Source organism: Mustela lutreola, chromosome 5, assembly GCF_030435805.1.
Source record: "Mustela lutreola isolate mMusLut2 chromosome 5, mMusLut2.pri, whole genome shotgun sequence".
NCBI classification, from domain to species: domain Eukaryota; kingdom Metazoa; phylum Chordata; class Mammalia; order Carnivora; family Mustelidae; genus Mustela; species Mustela lutreola.
In genome coordinates this window covers 106,835,016-106,852,419 of record NC_081294.1, presented here as the reverse complement: position 1 = coordinate 106,852,419, position 17,404 = coordinate 106,835,016, and the positions used below count along the sequence as shown (strand labels likewise).

The window sequence follows — 17,404 nt, the reverse complement described above, 5'->3', positions numbered from 1 at the left end:
TTCTGAGGACACTAGTCATGTTGGATTAGTGCCCACTCCAATGACCTTATTTAGCTTTAATCACCTCTTTAAGACTCCTATTTCCAAATATAGCCACTTTCTGAGGTAGAAGAGGAACATAGGAATTTTCATGGGTGGGGAGGGGAGAAGAGAGGGCACAATTCAGTCAACAACTGAATTACTCTTTTTAACTATACCCTGTTGTATAGATTGCCCATTATTCATTTTTCCAGTCCCCATGTAGCTAGAGAAAAAGACTGTTTTCATGCTCATAATGAATAACCTTATACTAAATCTCTGTACCCTTTTGCAAGCATATTAGCAGAATGAATGAACTTACAGAAGAATTGTAAGCCTCCTCCAAAGACATTTCCTGGGTCTCTCTTGAGTGTATAATCTTTTCTTGTGGGAAGGGAGAGTATGCAGTATCTATAAATTAAAACCCTCAATGCTGTTCATAATACAATGCTGGTATGAGAGATTCAGAGTGCATCACCTGACTTCCGAACTGGACTCTGTGGAGTCTATCTCTTGCCTCCGTGCATAGCTTCTGTGGTTGTCAACAGCCCCCATGGGGTGGTACACTTGTTCCAGTTGATGAACCTACACTGACATATCATTATCATCTGAAGTCCATGCTTTACACTAGGTTTCACTCTTGTGTTGTACATTCTTCATTTATTAGGTTTTTTTTTAATAAACATATAATGTATTTTTATCCCCAGGGATACAGGTCTGAGAATCACCAGGTTTACACACTTCACAGCACTCATCATAGCACATACCCTCCCCAGTGTCCATAACCGCCCCCCAAAACCCCCTCCTCCCAGCAACCCTCAGTTTGTTTTGTGAGATTAAGAGTCACTTATGGTTTGTCTCCCTCCCAATCCCATCTTGTTTCATTCATTCTTCTCCTACCCCCTTAACCCCCCATGTTGCATCTCCACTTCCTCATATCAGGGAGATCATATGGTAGTTGTCTTTCTCCGATTGACTTATTTCGCTAAGCATGATACCCTGTAGTTCCATCCACGTCGTCGTAAATGCATTTATTAGGTTTTTTAAGACCATAATTTGTTCAGTAAAAGATTTAGGTTCTCTGGAGCCAGAGGTAACAAGACTCTGGAACCTCTCTCCAAGCATGTGACAGAGCTGGAAGTTTCAGCTGGACAAGAATTGATTTTTTCCAGTTTGAAGGTAAAGATCAGTATGAGTGACATGCTCAAAGTAATAAACCTGTAAGTGGCAGGGGCTGGATGTGCACCCATTTTATTCCAAATTATGCTCTTCCTAAAAGAAGTGGTAAGTCAGCAGCTCTGTGAGATTTTCTAGATGCTAGCACAACATTTCTTTTAAGAATGCCATTTTGAATATATACTTGGTATGCATATCAGTGTCTAGGTTAAGACAGTGCACTTTTATCATTGGTTGTTGGCATAGATTGATTTGATAAGTAACTCTTAGGCTAGTAGAGAATGGCTGTTAGATTCTAATATTAGGTATGAATATATATGCACACACACCTGTAAATATACATACAGATACAGATACACACACATGTGTGTGTATACATACAGATACACATACATGTGCATGTATATTTTTAAAAGAAAGGGGGGCGCACCTGGGTGGCTCAGTGGTTTAAGCCTCTGCCTTCAGCTCAGGTCATGGTCTCAGGGTCCTGGGATTGAGCCCTGCATCAGGCTCTCTGCTCAGCGGGGAGCCTGCTTCCTCTTCTCTCTCTGCCTGCCTCTCTGTCTACTTTTGATCTCTGTCAAATAAGTAAATAAAATCTTTCTTTTTTTTTAAGATTTTATTTATTTATTTGACAGAGAGAGATCACAAGTAGGCAGAGAGAGGGGGAGGGAAGCAGGCTTGCCGCCGAGCAGAGAGCCCGATGTGGGGCTTGATCCCAGGACCCTGAGACCATGACCTGAGCTGAAGGCAGAGGCTTTAACCCACTGAGCCACCCAGGAGCCCCAGTAAATAAAATCTTTAAAAAAGAAAAATAAATAAAGAGGGAAAGTGAAAAGTAAGGAAAGTTTGAAAAGCTAAATCCATACAATGATATGTGACTTTAATAATAGGAGTCTTCTAAGTAAGCAGTATGATTTTTTCACATTTTCTGGAATCACATTCTTTCTGTTACTACTTACCTTTAAATAATAACAAAGAATAATATATAAAATAATTTATATAGATATATAATATAAATATATAAGATACACTTATATATGTAAATAAATAAAAATATATAAATAAAATATAAATATTAGAATAAAAATAAAATAACTTAGAAAGGGATTTATTTTTATTTTTTATGCATATATTTTAGGGCTGTAGATTTATTTTCCTTTTTTGTTTTCTGTGGCTTATCCTGAGCACAAAATGACAACAATCAATTATGTGTACACATCACCTCTTTGACTTTTCAAAGCCCTTTTACAATGATGGCATTTTCTTCCGCCCACCCAGCCTTTGTGGCTGTTGGGCCCATCAGCATTCTCCTTTCTACCAGAGACCCAGGTCTTTGAGAAGCAGGTCCTGAGCTAGGACTGGGAGGGAGCCCGGGAGGCCCCACAGGTGTGAGCAGCTTCACACCTGCAGTGACAGGCCTTGCAGTGACAGGCCCTGCGCCGCCTCGCCGTCCCTTCCTGGACCCCCCAGAGCCCCCGGAGGCGTCCTTCCGCTGCCAGTACTGGACTCCCAGATATCCGTCCTGGCCTTTTCGTTTCATTCGGGTGTCTCCATGGGTCTCAATTATTCCAAAGGGAAATCGTCTTCATTAAAGTCCCATTTCTTATAAAATAAATAAATAAATAATATAAAATCTGGAAATGATGTAAATGTTGACTGTCCTATGGGAACATTCTATCATGGGAAGCATTAACAGCTTTAAAAATACTTCTTTCCCAAATAGAATACATATTTTATTGCATTTGAATTTGAAATACATACGAATTTAAAAACCTTAGAACTAAAAAAAAGTTAGCAGCCAACAAAGGAGACAGTTGGGAAAGAATTTGGGAGGTGAGGAAGAGGTAAGTGAGCGTCCGGGGAGAAGATTGCTACGTCAGCGGGAGGAGAGAGAGGTTAAGAAGGTAGGGAGAGGGGGAAACTCGGGCCTCGGGTGGAAGGAGATCAGTAAAGTCGTGGATGGAGGATGTGAGTAAATTATAAAGGAAGGAGACCTATCAGAAGCACACAGAGGCAGTGGTGTTGGGCTCTCTCTTATGAGATCTGTTAGCCCAGCCCAAGCAGAGTGACTTACCTTACCAGGCTGTGGCCTTGCCTTATGAGGCCAGAAGAGTCTTTTGAGGAAGACAGTTTGGAAAACTGAACATAAGATGGAAAGAGTGCATTAGCAACCATGGAAAGCGATGAAATAGTATACAAAGTACTCAGACAATGATGGGTGTCCCTGGGCAGAGAATCAGTTCTAAACTCAAGCTCAGCTGCTTCAAAATCAGTACTCGGGAGTCAAGTGATGGTGGGAAATGAAAGGTTGCTTTATTCAGGAAGCTGGCAGCCTGGGAAGATGGTGGACTGATGTCCCAAAGACCCTCTTCCCTGTCCAGGTGAAGCCAGAGGGTTTTAAAGGGGAAGGTATGGGACACTGGGGGCTGGTGCTGGGCTACCTGCAGGAGAAGGTGGTACCCAGGCTAATAGTCATATGTTGGCATGACCCTGAACAGACTTGCTGGCATCAGCAGCAGCTGTGTTCCAGGAGAAGTGGTCAGGACTTCTCCTCTGGGGAAGTCTGGTCCTTTATTCCTTAAGGCCGGTGGTCTGCAGTTCTCAAGGAAAGTAGGTTAGTTCATCTGTAGACCAAGTATATTGTCTATTTTTTTTTTTTTAAAGATTTTAATTTATTTATCTGGGAGAAAGAGTGAACATATGAGAAAGAGAAAGAGACAGCGTGAGCTGGGGAAGGGGCAGAGGGAGAAGCAGACTCCCCGCTGAGCAGAGACCCGAATGTAGGGCTCCATCCCAGGACCCTGGGATCATGACCTGAGCCAAACTCAACTGACTGAGCCATCCAGGTGCCCGACTATAGCATTAACATATATAGCTTTTGTTGTTATTTGTAAGTTATGGTAATCTTTTTGTAAAATTCCCTGTTTGCTTAAGAGAAATCCCTTCCTAAGACCAGGTATGTTAGATCAAGTCACCTATGAGGTCATAGCACAAGCATAAATACCGTTAATACCCCAATTTTATAAATGAGGAAACTGAGTCTTAAAAGGGTAAATACCGTGCTCATGGTATACAGCTGGTAGATTGAGGAGCCAGGTTCTAAACCCTGGCAGGCTGACTTTGAGCCTGAGCCTTTTTTTTTTTTTTTTTAAACCTTTATGTATTTATTAGAGAGAGGGACGGGGAAGAAGAAAGGGGCCAGAGAGGCAGAGGGAGAGAGAATCTCAAGCAGACTCCATGCTAAGCCCGGAGCCCATCTCACGACTGGGAAACCATGACTTGAACATAAACTTAAGAGGCAGAGGCTTAACTGACTGAGCCACTGAGACACCCCTTGAGCCTGAACTTTTAACAACACTCCCCATTACCCCATGCTTTCCTAAAGATCTAGTTTCTTTTTAGCGCAGTGAAAATGCTCTGTATGATGTTACAATGATGGGTATATGTCATTATACATTTATTCAAACCCATCGAGTGCACAACACCAAGAGTGAGCCCTTAAGTAGCCTGTAGACTTTGGGTGATGTTATGCAAGTTAGATTCATCCTTGTTTAAGAAAAAAAAAAGTACCATTTTCGTGAGTGATATTGCTAATGGGGGAGGCCATGCATCTGTGGGGGGCAGGGGGGTATAGAAGATCTCTGTGTCTTCCTCTCAGTTTTATTGTAAACCTAAGAATGGTCTAAAAAAACAGTCTTTAAAAAGAAAAAAAGTCAACACTGGTTTCAAACTTGAAAACTTAATCCCCATTTTATTTATTATTCCCAAATTATGTGTAGTTTGCATTGACCAATGAAGCCCAATCAGAGATTGGGGACGGGGAAAAACCTGTTTCCCCAAATAAAAGATGCGTGTGCACTTAGTGGTACAGCAGGATCTCTGTGCTCCCCGGTGCCTGTGCCTGCTCATTAGCCTGAAAGCTCACGGTGGGGGCACGGAGTTCTGGGGAACAAAGCCTGTGTCAGAAGCTGCAGGCTACACGCTCCCATCATTGCCTCCGAAGGACAAGGACGATGTGGACCCGCCCACATAGTCTGTCCCATCCAGCCTGTCCCTAGGTGTTTATACAGTTAATTCTTTGCCTCCTGTGTTTTTGGCACGTCCCTTTCTTGGGCCCTGCTTCTTGACTTTCATGTTCTTCCCACCCACTTTGCCCTTTGTCTCATTCTTGGCTTCTTGTACTCTACAGCTGATCTCAGAAATCTTTGTTTTATTGCAGAGTAATGATGACAGTGCTTCGGGTGAACTGTGGCTTTTCTGTTAACAATGGGGCATCTCCCAAGCCACATGCCCACCTTCTACTAAAGACAATGTCAGACTGATTGTGGTGAAAGCCTTGTTCCTGGGGCCTCTGGGCGGCTTAGTCCTTAAGCGCCTGCCTTCGGGTCCAGTCATGATTCCAGGGTCCTGGGATCGAGTCTCACATCAGGCTGTCTGCTCAGTGGGAAGCCTGCTTCTCCCTCTCCCACTCCTGTTCCCTCCCTCACTGTGTCTCTCTCTGTCAAATAAATAAAATCTTAAAAAAAAAAAAAAAAAGAGAGAGAGAGAGAGAGAGAGAGAGAGAGAGAAAGCTTTGTCCCCACACCGCGCTGTTCCCGCACGTTCTGTGGGCAGGGTGGCTCTGAAGAATGATTGCCTGGGAAGGTGGACCTGTAGAGGTCTGGCATCTGTGGGGCTGTCAATGTGTGACTCTAAGAGGCTGTTTTGTGTTCCTTCCCTAGCTGGCCTGCTGCTGTGGTACTGCTGGCTGCTCCCTCTGCTGCGGCTGCTGCCCCAAGATCCGACAGTCCCGGAGCACACGCACCATGTATGCGCTGTATTTCATTCTCGTCGTCCTGCTCTGCTGCGTCATGATGTCCAAAACTGTGGCTAACGAGATGAAAGAGCATGTAAGTTGGCCTCTTTCCAGCCCTTCCCATTTTCCTTGGTTGAGGAGGGTGTGTGGGAATTGTTCAATTTAGAGGATAGGGCCCAGCAACCGTGGTGTGGTTGGGGGTCGGCCTGCGTTCTCAGAACCTTCCGGAAGCCTCTTGGGTACTTTCCTGCCAAACTGGGGAACCATTCAGCATCTTGCACTTTTGCAGTAGTACAGATGGAGTCCGATGCTTTAGATGTAGTGTGTGTTTTATCCTAGCCTTGTTTAGAGCTGTTCCTCCTCGGATGTACAGTCTTTTCTTGTAGACTTTGTACTTTTCCCTTGTCCGAAGGAAGGCTGCCGGTGTCTCAAGTAGTAGCTGTTGTTAACTCAATTTGGCCTACGTGGGATGCATGATAAAGCATACAAAATCCCCACAGATAATGAGGAATGGGCAATAGGGCAGTTTTTATTTTGCTGATGTATCATTTGTAAATTGGGTGAGGGATGGATTTCTGGCCATTTCTGGGGCAGTGTATGCAGAGGTGGGCCTGGTGATGTGATGCTAAGGAAGACACCTGCGGCCCTTTTCGTGGGCTTTCCCTGTGGAAGGCCTTATGATCAGCCAGATGAAAGGGGGACACGTTGGGGCGTTTGAGGGAGCCTAATAAATAACATTTCTCTTCCTAAGTTTTGTCAGTTTGTCAACAAATTGACCAAAGAGACTACAAGGTCAGCAGATAGATGCCAGACATCACCTTTATCCCTCATACTGCTGATGTGAGACACTGTGGCTTGCATCTGCCGAGAAGTGTGTTTCCTACTACTGAACCCCGAAATGACTCTGGGGGACCCGACCCAGTTACCAGTCTCACGGGGCTGGACCTGACTTCCCCTACAGAGGTACACAGTTCACCAGGAAGAGCAGCAGATCCAAAGGAAAGGGGGAGAGGAAAGGCTGTCTCTCCAGCCCTGTTTTCCTAGGGACCAGCAGAATGAGGATGGGGAGGAGGCCAGGGGCAGTACTCTGATGGACCTTGTCCACAGTGGAGGTGACATCACCAGGAGCAGCTCCCGACGAGAGTCTCTTCTCCTCAACCTTAGGTTGATGGTACGGACTCTCTTCCATACACTCACTCTCAAGGCTTCAGAACAACCATTTCCTAAAAAACACTTGATACATTCTATCCATTAGGCCCTTTGAAGAGTTCTGTTAGGTAATGCTTTTATAATTGTGAATTTAGGGTCTGGAATATAGTGGGACTACTGTGAAAGCTTGTGAAATTGCGATTCTCTGCGGACTGCTTTAAACGTTGGCTCTCTTTCCTCAGTAAGGCATTGCGGTGGGAGCTCCGGGGCATTCAGACCTGTGAGAGACGGAGCTGCTTCTGTGGAAGACAGCGTGTAAAGTCTTCAGAGGCATAAAAAAAGTAGAAATGACTAGGTGCCATATGAAGGGATCTATAAAATGCTTTGGAAATTTGGAGGCAGGGAGACCCATAGCTAAGGCTGCCTTGTTAGGCCACACCAGGCTTCACCCTGCATTGGTGATAGTCCGCACCTGTCCTCTTCATCATACTGTGGTTTGATCTTGTATGTTTGTGGCAGTAAGTTTGAGAAGAGCAATACTGACAGGGTGTCTGATCTCACATTTATCACCTCTGTCTTCCAGATAACTTCATGTTCTCTTTCTAATGTAGCAGGCGTTGGTCTGAGGATCCCCTTGGGGTTGTGGTGGGAACTCTGAGCGGGTAGCAGATGTCTCTGCTGCAACTCCAGCACTTCAGAAAATTTCAGTCTCCATAGAATTCAGCTTTGGATCCAAGAAACAAATCCAGAGACTCTACAAACATGTAGTGGTGAACCCATCAGAAACATTGTTACTTGGTGGGGGGACTTGGGGGCGGGGGCGGGAGGTGTCCTTTGGGACCCACAAGGATACATTTTAGACTACGACTTTAATAATAATAATTTTAACATTTGGTGGCCTTCCAGGTAACCTGCCTGCATGAAACCATCCTTAACAACTTGAGCCTGTATCTGTGATTTCCAGGTCTCTGTAGAACATTTAAGAAGCAGAAGACATTGAGTGTTGAGGGGTATGCCTAAGGGAGGCTTCATGGAAGGGACTTGTGTGATAATAATAAGTATTTTAATTGCTGATATTTATTGGGTGATACCCCATGCCAGGTTTTATTCTGAGCATTTTACCTGAATTCTCTCGGTTCCTCACTATTGCTGTTGGCCAGGCAGTGGGTGCTGTGCTTGCTCCTGCCTTCCAGACGAGGAGGCTGGGGCACTGAATCATCTCGTTACCATGCCCAAGGCCTCCAGCTCTAAGTAGTACAGTTGGGATTTGAACCTGGGCCAAATGTGTTCTTCGCTGCTACGCTGTGTAGGTGGGGAGGAGGGCAAAGAGAGGAGATTTGGGTAGGTGAAATGGTCTTGCATGGATTTTAGTGCCAAGGTTAGGCATTTGACCATGGTGTGGTGGCAAATGTGGGAAGCCATTATCGATTCTTGAGTGGGAGACAGATATTCAGCAAGGTGGTGTGGTTGTGTGTACAGTGTGATTCGGGGTCAGAGCAGGGAGGAACAGAAGGAGGAAAGGGGAGAGGGGCCACCCCGTCTCCTCACATTGTCTCTTGTAAGCATTTCTATGCCTCTCTCCTGAATGTACTTACTTAAAAATGGTTTGGCTGGGCTTTCTGCATAGGGAATGAGGTCTCTGTTGGCTAAACCATTCCTTTTCCATTCGTAGGGCCTCATAGGAGGCAGAACTGGCTGGTCACAAAGTCAGCTTGTTTGCAGCCTATAGAATGGAGGCTGACCTCATACTCAGGCGATGCTTGAAGGCAGGCATTGAAAGGTCCCCTTGTGGGCAGACACACTGGGCTTTTGCTGCAGCCCCCGCTTTGCTGGGCTGTGGAAAGTTTGAGGATGTGATGGGAAGAGGAGAAAGCGTGGGTGCTTGTAACGGCCCGGGTGGGAGTGTGTAATTGCCTCGTACGCAGCATTCTCACGTTGGGGTACAGAGGATGGGACTCTGTCCAGAGCCAGATGGGCCATCAGTGCGTGGGTTAAGAACACGAGGGCAGCCCTCCTTTTCAGTTATTGCCTTGGTTTCAAAATGTAGCCCAAGTTTAGATTTGAGCAGGAGGGGACTGCAAGGAGCTGCCCAGCCACACTTCATCCTGCCTCCTTTCACTAGGGAAACTCCTCTTTTCCATGAGAACTTTGGCTCAGAGCAAACTCTGCCAGTGCTGGTAAAGCAGGGCATGATCTCTGTCTTCTCCTGAGGCATGTTTCCCATCCTAAAGTGTAGGAGCCATTTTACTGCAGGTCATTGAGGTCAATTGATTTGGTACAGGTATAGTCCCCCCCCCCCCAAGATTTATTTATTAGAGAGAATGAGAGAGGAGAGGAGAAAAAAACTCTGCCTAACATTGGGCTCGATCTCATAACCCCAATATCATGACCTGAGCCCAAGAGTTGGAGACCATAACCTACTGAGCCACCCCGGGGCCCCAAGCAGGTATCATTTAGATATGGTTTTTGGATTGTTGGTGAGGTCCTGAGCTGAAGACCAAGAAATGACTCTTGAGATGTTTTTGGTGCAAAAAGGTGATTTTATTAAAGCATGGGGACAGGACCCATGGGTAGGAAAACCTGCTGCACAGGGATTGTGAGGAGTGGCTGATAACATCCTAGGGAGCTGGAGGCCAGGACAAAGGGAGGTCTTCCTAAAGACTTTCATATGCTAAGGAAGACTCTTGGGATGCTGGAGGCCTGGCTAGTATCAAGTGAAGGTGTTTTTCTTCTAGTAAGGCATAAGACCTTTGGGGAGTATCTGGAGGGAACTTACACTCTGCCTGCCTCAAGTATTGGTCAGTGGGCTGCAGGTTATAAGGAAATTTTAATTTATTTACATTCTCTTCTACCTTTGTTTCCCACATCACTGTGGAGGGGAGGGTGCTGTCAGGCCTCTAGGAAATGGAGTCCACGGTTTCTGGGTTTCCAAAAGTTAGGCTATTGGTTAGAATGCCTTTTCCTTGTAAATCACTGAGACATTTGTAAACTGGTGGAGGCTCCTGTCCTGCAAGATTGTGATCTCTGTCAGTTAACTGTTTGTTAGCTTTAGGGCAGCCTGGAGTGACTGAGGAATGTCACACCATCCCCCCTGGGGGAGCGGGCTGGTTTGTGGGGTCCGCTTGTGCTTTGTCAGCAACCTGCCTTCTGCTCCCTCATCAGTCTTGAGATATTTGATGCTGGGGGATTAAAAAATCCATTTCAGAATGTGGGATGACTAGAAAACACCACAAAAACCCCAAAATGGGCTGGTGAGGGGCTGTTTTGAGAGACTTAAGCCTCCTGACCTGCACCACTAAATCAAGGTGTAACTTCTCTGTTTGGAAGTAAGTGATGACACTTTGAGGGCTCCGTCCCCTGGGAATCTGCCCAGGGGAATCTGCCGAGGCTTTTTAAGAGGGAGGAGAAAGGTAGGTTCTCCTTGTTTCCCGTGGAGGAGGGGCCTCTAAAACCAAACCTGCCTGCTTGGAGAGGGAAGGACAGGTGGGCCTTGCTCCCTGTGAGCTCAGGTGACAGGCCAGCGTAAGAGCAGACTTAAATGGGCCTACCCTGAACCTTCCTAGATCCATTTTCTTCACTCGTGTTCCATGCTGTCCCCAGGCTGCTCTCATTCACTGAGATGTGGTAATTTGTGCCTGAACTAGCTGAATCTTTGCATGTTATTGTCTTTAGAACCCAAACACATGTTTAACATTGTGGATACAGAGGTTTTTTTGTTGTTATATGTCTGCTTTAAACTTAAATTTTTTTTCAAATGTTTTATTTATTTATTTGACAGAGAGAGAGAGAAAGAGTACAAGCAAAGGGAGCCGCAGAGGGAGAGAGAGAAGCAGGCTCTCCACTGAGCCACCCAGGTGCCCCCTCTTCAGTGTCTTAAAAGCAGTCCTTACATTCCATTTTCTCCTAGGACTTGCTGCAAGTCAGCCAGCCTGACATTAGCATCCGGGCCCCCAGTTGCCAGCTATTGCCACATCCAGAGATTGCCGGTGAGCCCAGGACTTGTGCATTGGCCTACAGGCTCTTGTTTGGCCAGTGGTTTTTATTATCATTCATTTAAAATTTAAACTTGGCTCCTTTAGGAGGGGTGAGCCTGCCGTGCTTCCTCAGAGGCCCCATCACTGGACATTTACTTAGATTTTTATGATTATTTTTTAAAGATTTTATTTGTTTGAGAAGGAGCCTAAGAGAGAGAAAAGGGGAGAAGGGGAACTGAGGGAGGGGGACAAGCAGACTCCATGCTAAGCGCAGAGCCTGACATGGGTCTGGATCCCATGACATATCTTGATCACCTGAAAGATGTTTTTTAAGTAATCTCTATACCCAGTGTGGGGCTTGAACCTCCCACCCCATGATCAAGATCAAGCTGGCCCAAGCCACCCAGATGCCCCGGAGGTTAGAGATTTTAAAAGTGGGAGAATCTTAAGTCAGAATCCTAACTAGACCCCTCATTTGACAGGTTGGGAGCAGGGCAGGGACATGTTTTGTCCAAGGCTGTGACCCCAGATGGAGCTGAGACTAGAACCCCAGGAGTGCTGGCCTCCTGGCTGCCTGGCCAGTGCTGTTCCTGCCCGTACCTCTATGTTTGGTTGTCCTTGGGTATTCAAAGAAGTCTCATAGGGAAGGCCATAGAAAACTTATCCTTCCTCCTGAATGCTAATCTTTCTTCTGGAGCCGGTGGTACAGGAGAAGTGTTTCTTCTGTAAGCAGCTCAGCTTCAGGCCTGAGGCAGCTTTCTTAGCTTATCTTCCCATCTGCTGCTTTCTGGTGGTGAGGACCAGAAGCTGGGCTCCAGGAATGATGGTTGGTCTGTCGCAGAAAATAGAAGCAACCGCAAATTTAGTTTTCATTTATTTGGCGGCTTTGCATGTGAAACAGAAACTGCCTTCAGGTTGTGTTTGGTGTCATTATATTTTAAAAGTAAACAAATATCAGCAATGAAAAATACTCTGCTTTGATCCAAAACACTGAGGAGTCTGTGTGAATGACTGTGAATGACAGTCATTCACACTCAAGTGGAAAGTCTGGCTCTTGTTTTGATTTTGATGTTTACCAGTTGAATGTGAAGAAAACTGTGTATCTGAGACCTGGTATCAGGTGTTATTACCAAGCAATGAAGCTTTATAGAGTAGTAGATAGTAGAACTCCCCTTTTTTAGCTGGCATTTTATGCTTTTGTGTTAGACCCAGTGTCAAATTAGGGGGGGAAAAATGCTGACCTGATCAGTTCTTTAATTCTGGAGTTTTTTTTGTTTTGTTTTGTTTTTGTTTGTTTTTGTTTTTTTAAATCCAGATGGGATAGAATGCTCTCCAGAAGTTCTCTTTCTGAACAGCAGCTGAGTTCATCGTACTGTTGTACCTTGTATGTGTAGAGTCTATCAATGAATATGTTTCTGAGGTTAAAGGTGGGTTTGGGCCCTCAAACCTCAAAGTCCTTGATAGGACCCCGTGAGAATATTTTCACCGTGTCTTAATGAGAATTTTCCTATGGGGAGCTGGCAGTGAATTTTCCACCTCTTAATACTCTGGGTCCCCTCCCCTCCAAGTGGGAGTGACTTTGGGGGCATGTGTTTCCGAACAGCTTTTGTTTGGTCTCAATTCCATCCAGACCTAACACCGTGTGGGACAAAACCAAGAGTCCTCACAACCCTGCCATCCCTCCCTCCTCCCCTTGATTGGGCCTCACCCTCCTGCTCACAAGTGAATTCTGGGAAAATGATGGTGGGAAATAGTTCTGTAGTACAAGCAGCGATTTGAACTAATGGAGACCCTGCTGAGAGTCTTTTTTTGAATCTGAACCAAGGGTAGAAAAGTTTGATCCTTGTCCAGGAATAATGAGCTTCCCAGGAGCCAGAGAACAATGAAACAATAGTTATTGTCTTTGGACTGGAGGATCCATTACCTAGAAACTTTTGGGGGGGGGCATCAAGTGTTAAAGAGGATCTCTGTTTCAAGATGGATCTGGCTGTGGGAAGGGGAGAACGAACCCCCTTTGCTGTCATCTTCAAAAGCATCTCCTCACCGACTGTCTGCTGGGCCCTCAGAACACCCCTCTGCAGATAAATGAAACAGACAAGAACTTCCAGTTGGAAGCAAACAGTTCTGTCATTATAAAAACAGGCCCGGGGGAGCAGACCAATGGCACGATGCAGAAAGAACTAAGAGTCAGTAGCCTCAAAGCGCTGGGAGCAGGAAACATAAATATTGTGAATAGTTGAGTCTTGATGCTCTTGAGAATTTAAAAGGCAGATCATGTTCCTTGGTTAAACTGTAGCCCAAGTTTGTGCTTGGAAAAGTCTTTTAAGTCAAATAATTCCTTCCTTCCTCCTGTCTTTCCTTCTTTCCTATGTAAGTGCCAAGCCCTGGGCGAGGTACAAGGGTATGTAAGTAGTAACACAGTTGTCGTCCTTAGAGAACTGGCCCCCAGGTAGGGGAAGCAGAATGGTTTAGTAACTGCACTCAGGAGGAGCCCCTTGATGTTAGATGGCAAGTGTGCACACGGGGACGGGTTTGAAAGCTCCGGGTGTGTGAACTCCATTAGTGACTTGGAAACAGTGCCCTCAGCTTCGCCATCATTTCTGTTAACCTTTGGGGTCATGTTAGCACTCAGGAATGTTTTCTCTGTGTCCTTGACTGCAAGCAGAGGAGCCTGGGTGAGGGTAGAGGTTTGTGAGGGAATGTGTCTAGCCCTCTAAGCTTAAGGCTGTACCTCTAGGGGGTCAGGCATTTTGGGGGTGTGGTTTTTTACATTTCAGTGATGACTGTTTCTACAGTCTCAGAATAAGTCTAAAATTATCTTTCCAAATGGCGGCTTTCATCAGAGTGGGTTTTATTTTTGGTTGCATGGAGTGTGTTTGCATAACAGATGTGAGGACTTTTCTCTGTTAGAGCTCTTGAGGGCTTCTGGCCTGTGGCGAGGAGCACTGGGACTCCCATGCCTGTCCCCCCCACCCCCACCACCCTGCAGCTAAATTAAAATACTTAATTTGCTGCTCTAAAAATGGCATATGGGAGATACACAGTTGGATTCATTTAAAGCACAAGTTCCAGAGTCTTGTAGAGGTGAGAAGGCAGGGCAGAGTCCTAGGACCTCTCTGCTCCTCCTTTGGCTTTTGATCTGTAGAGCTGATGAGCTTTTCCTGTAGAAAGCCAGCTAGATAACATTCTCCAGTCTGGGGGTTTTTGTGGTCTCCAGCAACTTCTCAGATGCTGCCATTGTAGGGCAAAAGCAGCCAAAACAATGTGCCAGCAAATGAGTGTGGCCGTGTTCTAATCAAACTTTATTTTCCTAAACAGAAGCTAGCGGGATTTAACCCACAGACTGTGAGTTTTTGATTCTTGTGTTCTGTTGTCAGTGGCCCTATGCATGTCATGTACAGTCAGTCTGTCCACCTTGGGAGGAGAACTTCAATGGTTAAAAGTTACGTTGAGGACACCAGAGTCATTGCTTTCAGTTTTAGATAATTGGGATGTGTCAACCACGTGCTAGATCGACGAGACAAGAATATTGCAGCAATAAATTTACTGTGACACATTTAATGCTCTGTCTTGGTATGCGTGGCCTTTTGAAATAAATGATAAATTATTCACAGATAAAAATAATCTATACTCTTCTTCTGTAGTCAGATGAAGCATTTTGGTGATCAGGAAAAAGTGGGGAGGGAGAAGATGCCTTGCTTCCCCGGCTGCCAAGGACTCCCCATTCCAAGTCAGGTAAATTGTAAAATGGAAAAGATGCTGGGCCAGAAACCTGAACATATGCCATGTCCTCCTGGTCCTCAGTACGAGGATTGGGGAGTAGGGGCTCTCAGAAACTTGCAGTTAGAGGTGTGGTAGGGTGCAGTTTTTGGGGGGATATTAGATTCTCATGTCCTACCTAAGGCAAAAATCACGAACAATTAACATTAACCATGAAAATGCTTGAATGACATTAACATATAGTATAGAAGAAAGATTGCACATATGAAATCTAGTTTTACTGGGTCTAAAAAATTATTCATAGAAGACAGGCACACAGTTGAATTTGTGTATCACTGTATTCCAGTCCACATAGTCACAAAGACCATTGATTTGGGGCTCACTTGGGCTCTGAACATGTCTTCTATCTGGTAAGTGATCTAAATAGAAAGTTTTGCTTATTGAGATGTTTCATCTTCTCGTTAGAGACAGTCCAGCATCTCTGCCTTCACGGGTGATTCTTCAGTGGCCTCTTTTCCTCAGGACAGGTACAAACTCCTTCAGACCCTGTACTCTGTGGGAGGGGCAGGGTGGATAGTAACCTTATTTGCCAGTAAAATGGAGTACAGTGCTCTGTGGTGAGTTATAAGGTGTCTCTGTGGTTAGGTGTAGATTTTTTCCTTAGAGTCAGAGGGCCCCATCCCTATCCTACCCCCTTGCAGTGCTTCTGGACAAAGACCCCCAAGAAAAAGGATTGAGATGCTGACTCTGAGAGGCCAGTGGCTCTGAAAGTTGTGTCCTTCCTTTCTTTTCCTTCACTTGTCACTCCAGCCCTCAAGTTCTCAGAAACCCTCCCTGGGGAGAGCTTAGCAGTACCTGCTCAAATTTCGAACATAGTGACTTTCTGACCCCCAGATTACCTTCTTGGTAGCTGTCCTCCTGGATGTTTTACACATGTGCTGAGAGAGATGCACAATAGGGAAAATACCCAGTACGCTTTGTTTGTGAATTATGGATGAAGTAATGATGAACAATCAGAAACAGCCTAAACGTCTGCCATTTGGGTAAAAGAAACTAAAGGATGGTTGGTGCAGACATGCAGCGATCTGCAAGACACAATGAGTGGAGAGCAGCACAGCGAAGGGTCCAGAAGGGTCCACACACAGCTGCGACGGTGCTTATTACCTCTGGAAAGCAATCGAGTTAGAGCTGGGGGACAATGGTCGAGAATAATATTTTCTCTTTTATTATTTATTTAGTTATTTATTTATCTATTTATTTTGAAAGAGAGAGAGAGGGAAAAGGTGCATGTCCTTGGGTGCGAGGCGGTGGGGTGAGGGGAGCAGAGGGGGAGAGAGAAACTTGAGCAGGCTTGAGCCCAGCACGGAGCCGCAGTGGGGCTCCATCTCACAGTCCTGAGACCATGACCTGAGCTGAAATCGAGAGCCAGCCACTTAACTGACTGAGCCACCTGGGCGCCCCTTGTATTTTCTCTATTTTATGGTAATTTACATTTTCCCTGGCAACAGGCATGTAATTATGTATTGCTGTGTAATCACAAATCAGTGACATTTAGGAATGATCCTTGGACCCCCTGCATTTGCCATTAGGTTTCTTGAAAACAGGGGTGGAAGACCCTCTGGGTTCACTTCCTGATCCCTACACAGAGCCTGGCTATCTCCTCGGCCATCTGCATCCTGGCTTCTGCTCCCACTGGCTCTAGAGAATATTCTGATTCAGTGTCCAGACCCTGTGTTCCTTCTCAGTCCTCCTCATGTTGGTGGTTTTTGATGCTGCTGACCTCGCTCTGCTTCTTGAAAGCCTCTTTTTCCAAGTCTCCTCCTTCAGTTCTGGACCTTTTCAGTTTCTTCCTTGAGTTTTTCCTTCTTCCCAGCCCCTGAATATTTGTATTCTCCAGGGTTCTGGGTTGTGTCCACCATCCCCCTCCCCACCTTCACCACGTTCCTCTCCAGGGGAGTCTACTGACGGTCATTTCTGCTGCTCTACCAAATCTGTAGCTCTAATCCAGCCATCTTTCCTGGAGTGCCGCGCCCTTGCTGAGTCACCTGCTCACACGTCCTCTTGATACAGGCACCTCCCGTGCAATTAAAAAAAAAGAGTTTTAATTTACTAATCTTTAAACTAAGATTTATATTTATTAATTATTCAAACAATTTATTAGTCTATTAATTTATAAATATATTTATTAATAATCAATTATTTATTAATTTGACAGAGAGAGAGCATGTGTGGCATGCACAAGCAAGGGGAGGCAGGCAGAAGGAGAGGGAGAAGCAGGCTTCCCGCTGAGCAGGGAGCCCGACTCTGGGATCATGGCCTGAGCCGAAGGCAGACACTTAACTGACTGAGCTACCCAGGCACCCCTGCAATTTGTTTTGTTTCTTTTTTTAAAGATTTTATTTATTTATTTGACAGACAGAGATCACAAGTAGGCAGAGAGGCAGGCAGAGAGGCAGGCAGAGAGAAAGAGAGAGAGAGGAGGAAGCGGGCTCCCTGCCGAGCAGAGAGCCCGATGTGGGGTTCCATTCCAGGACCCTGAGATCATGACCCGAGCCTAATGCAGAGACCT

At 45.5% G+C, this 17,404-nt stretch overlaps 1 protein-coding gene across 3 annotated transcripts in view; it reads left to right on the top strand.

The window, feature by feature from the left end:
* The window catches only part of SERINC5 (serine incorporator 5), a 102,900-nt gene that overhangs the window by 43,932 nt on the left and 41,564 nt on the right, over positions 1 to 17,404 (top strand). For all 3 annotated transcript variants that reach the window (XM_059175340.1, XM_059175339.1, XM_059175342.1), the window contains exon 2: positions 5,919 to 6,086. In XM_059175340.1, the coding sequence (XP_059031323.1) occupies positions 5,919 to 6,086 (168 nt within the window). The remainder of the gene's footprint in view (positions 1 to 5,918; positions 6,087 to 17,404) is intronic.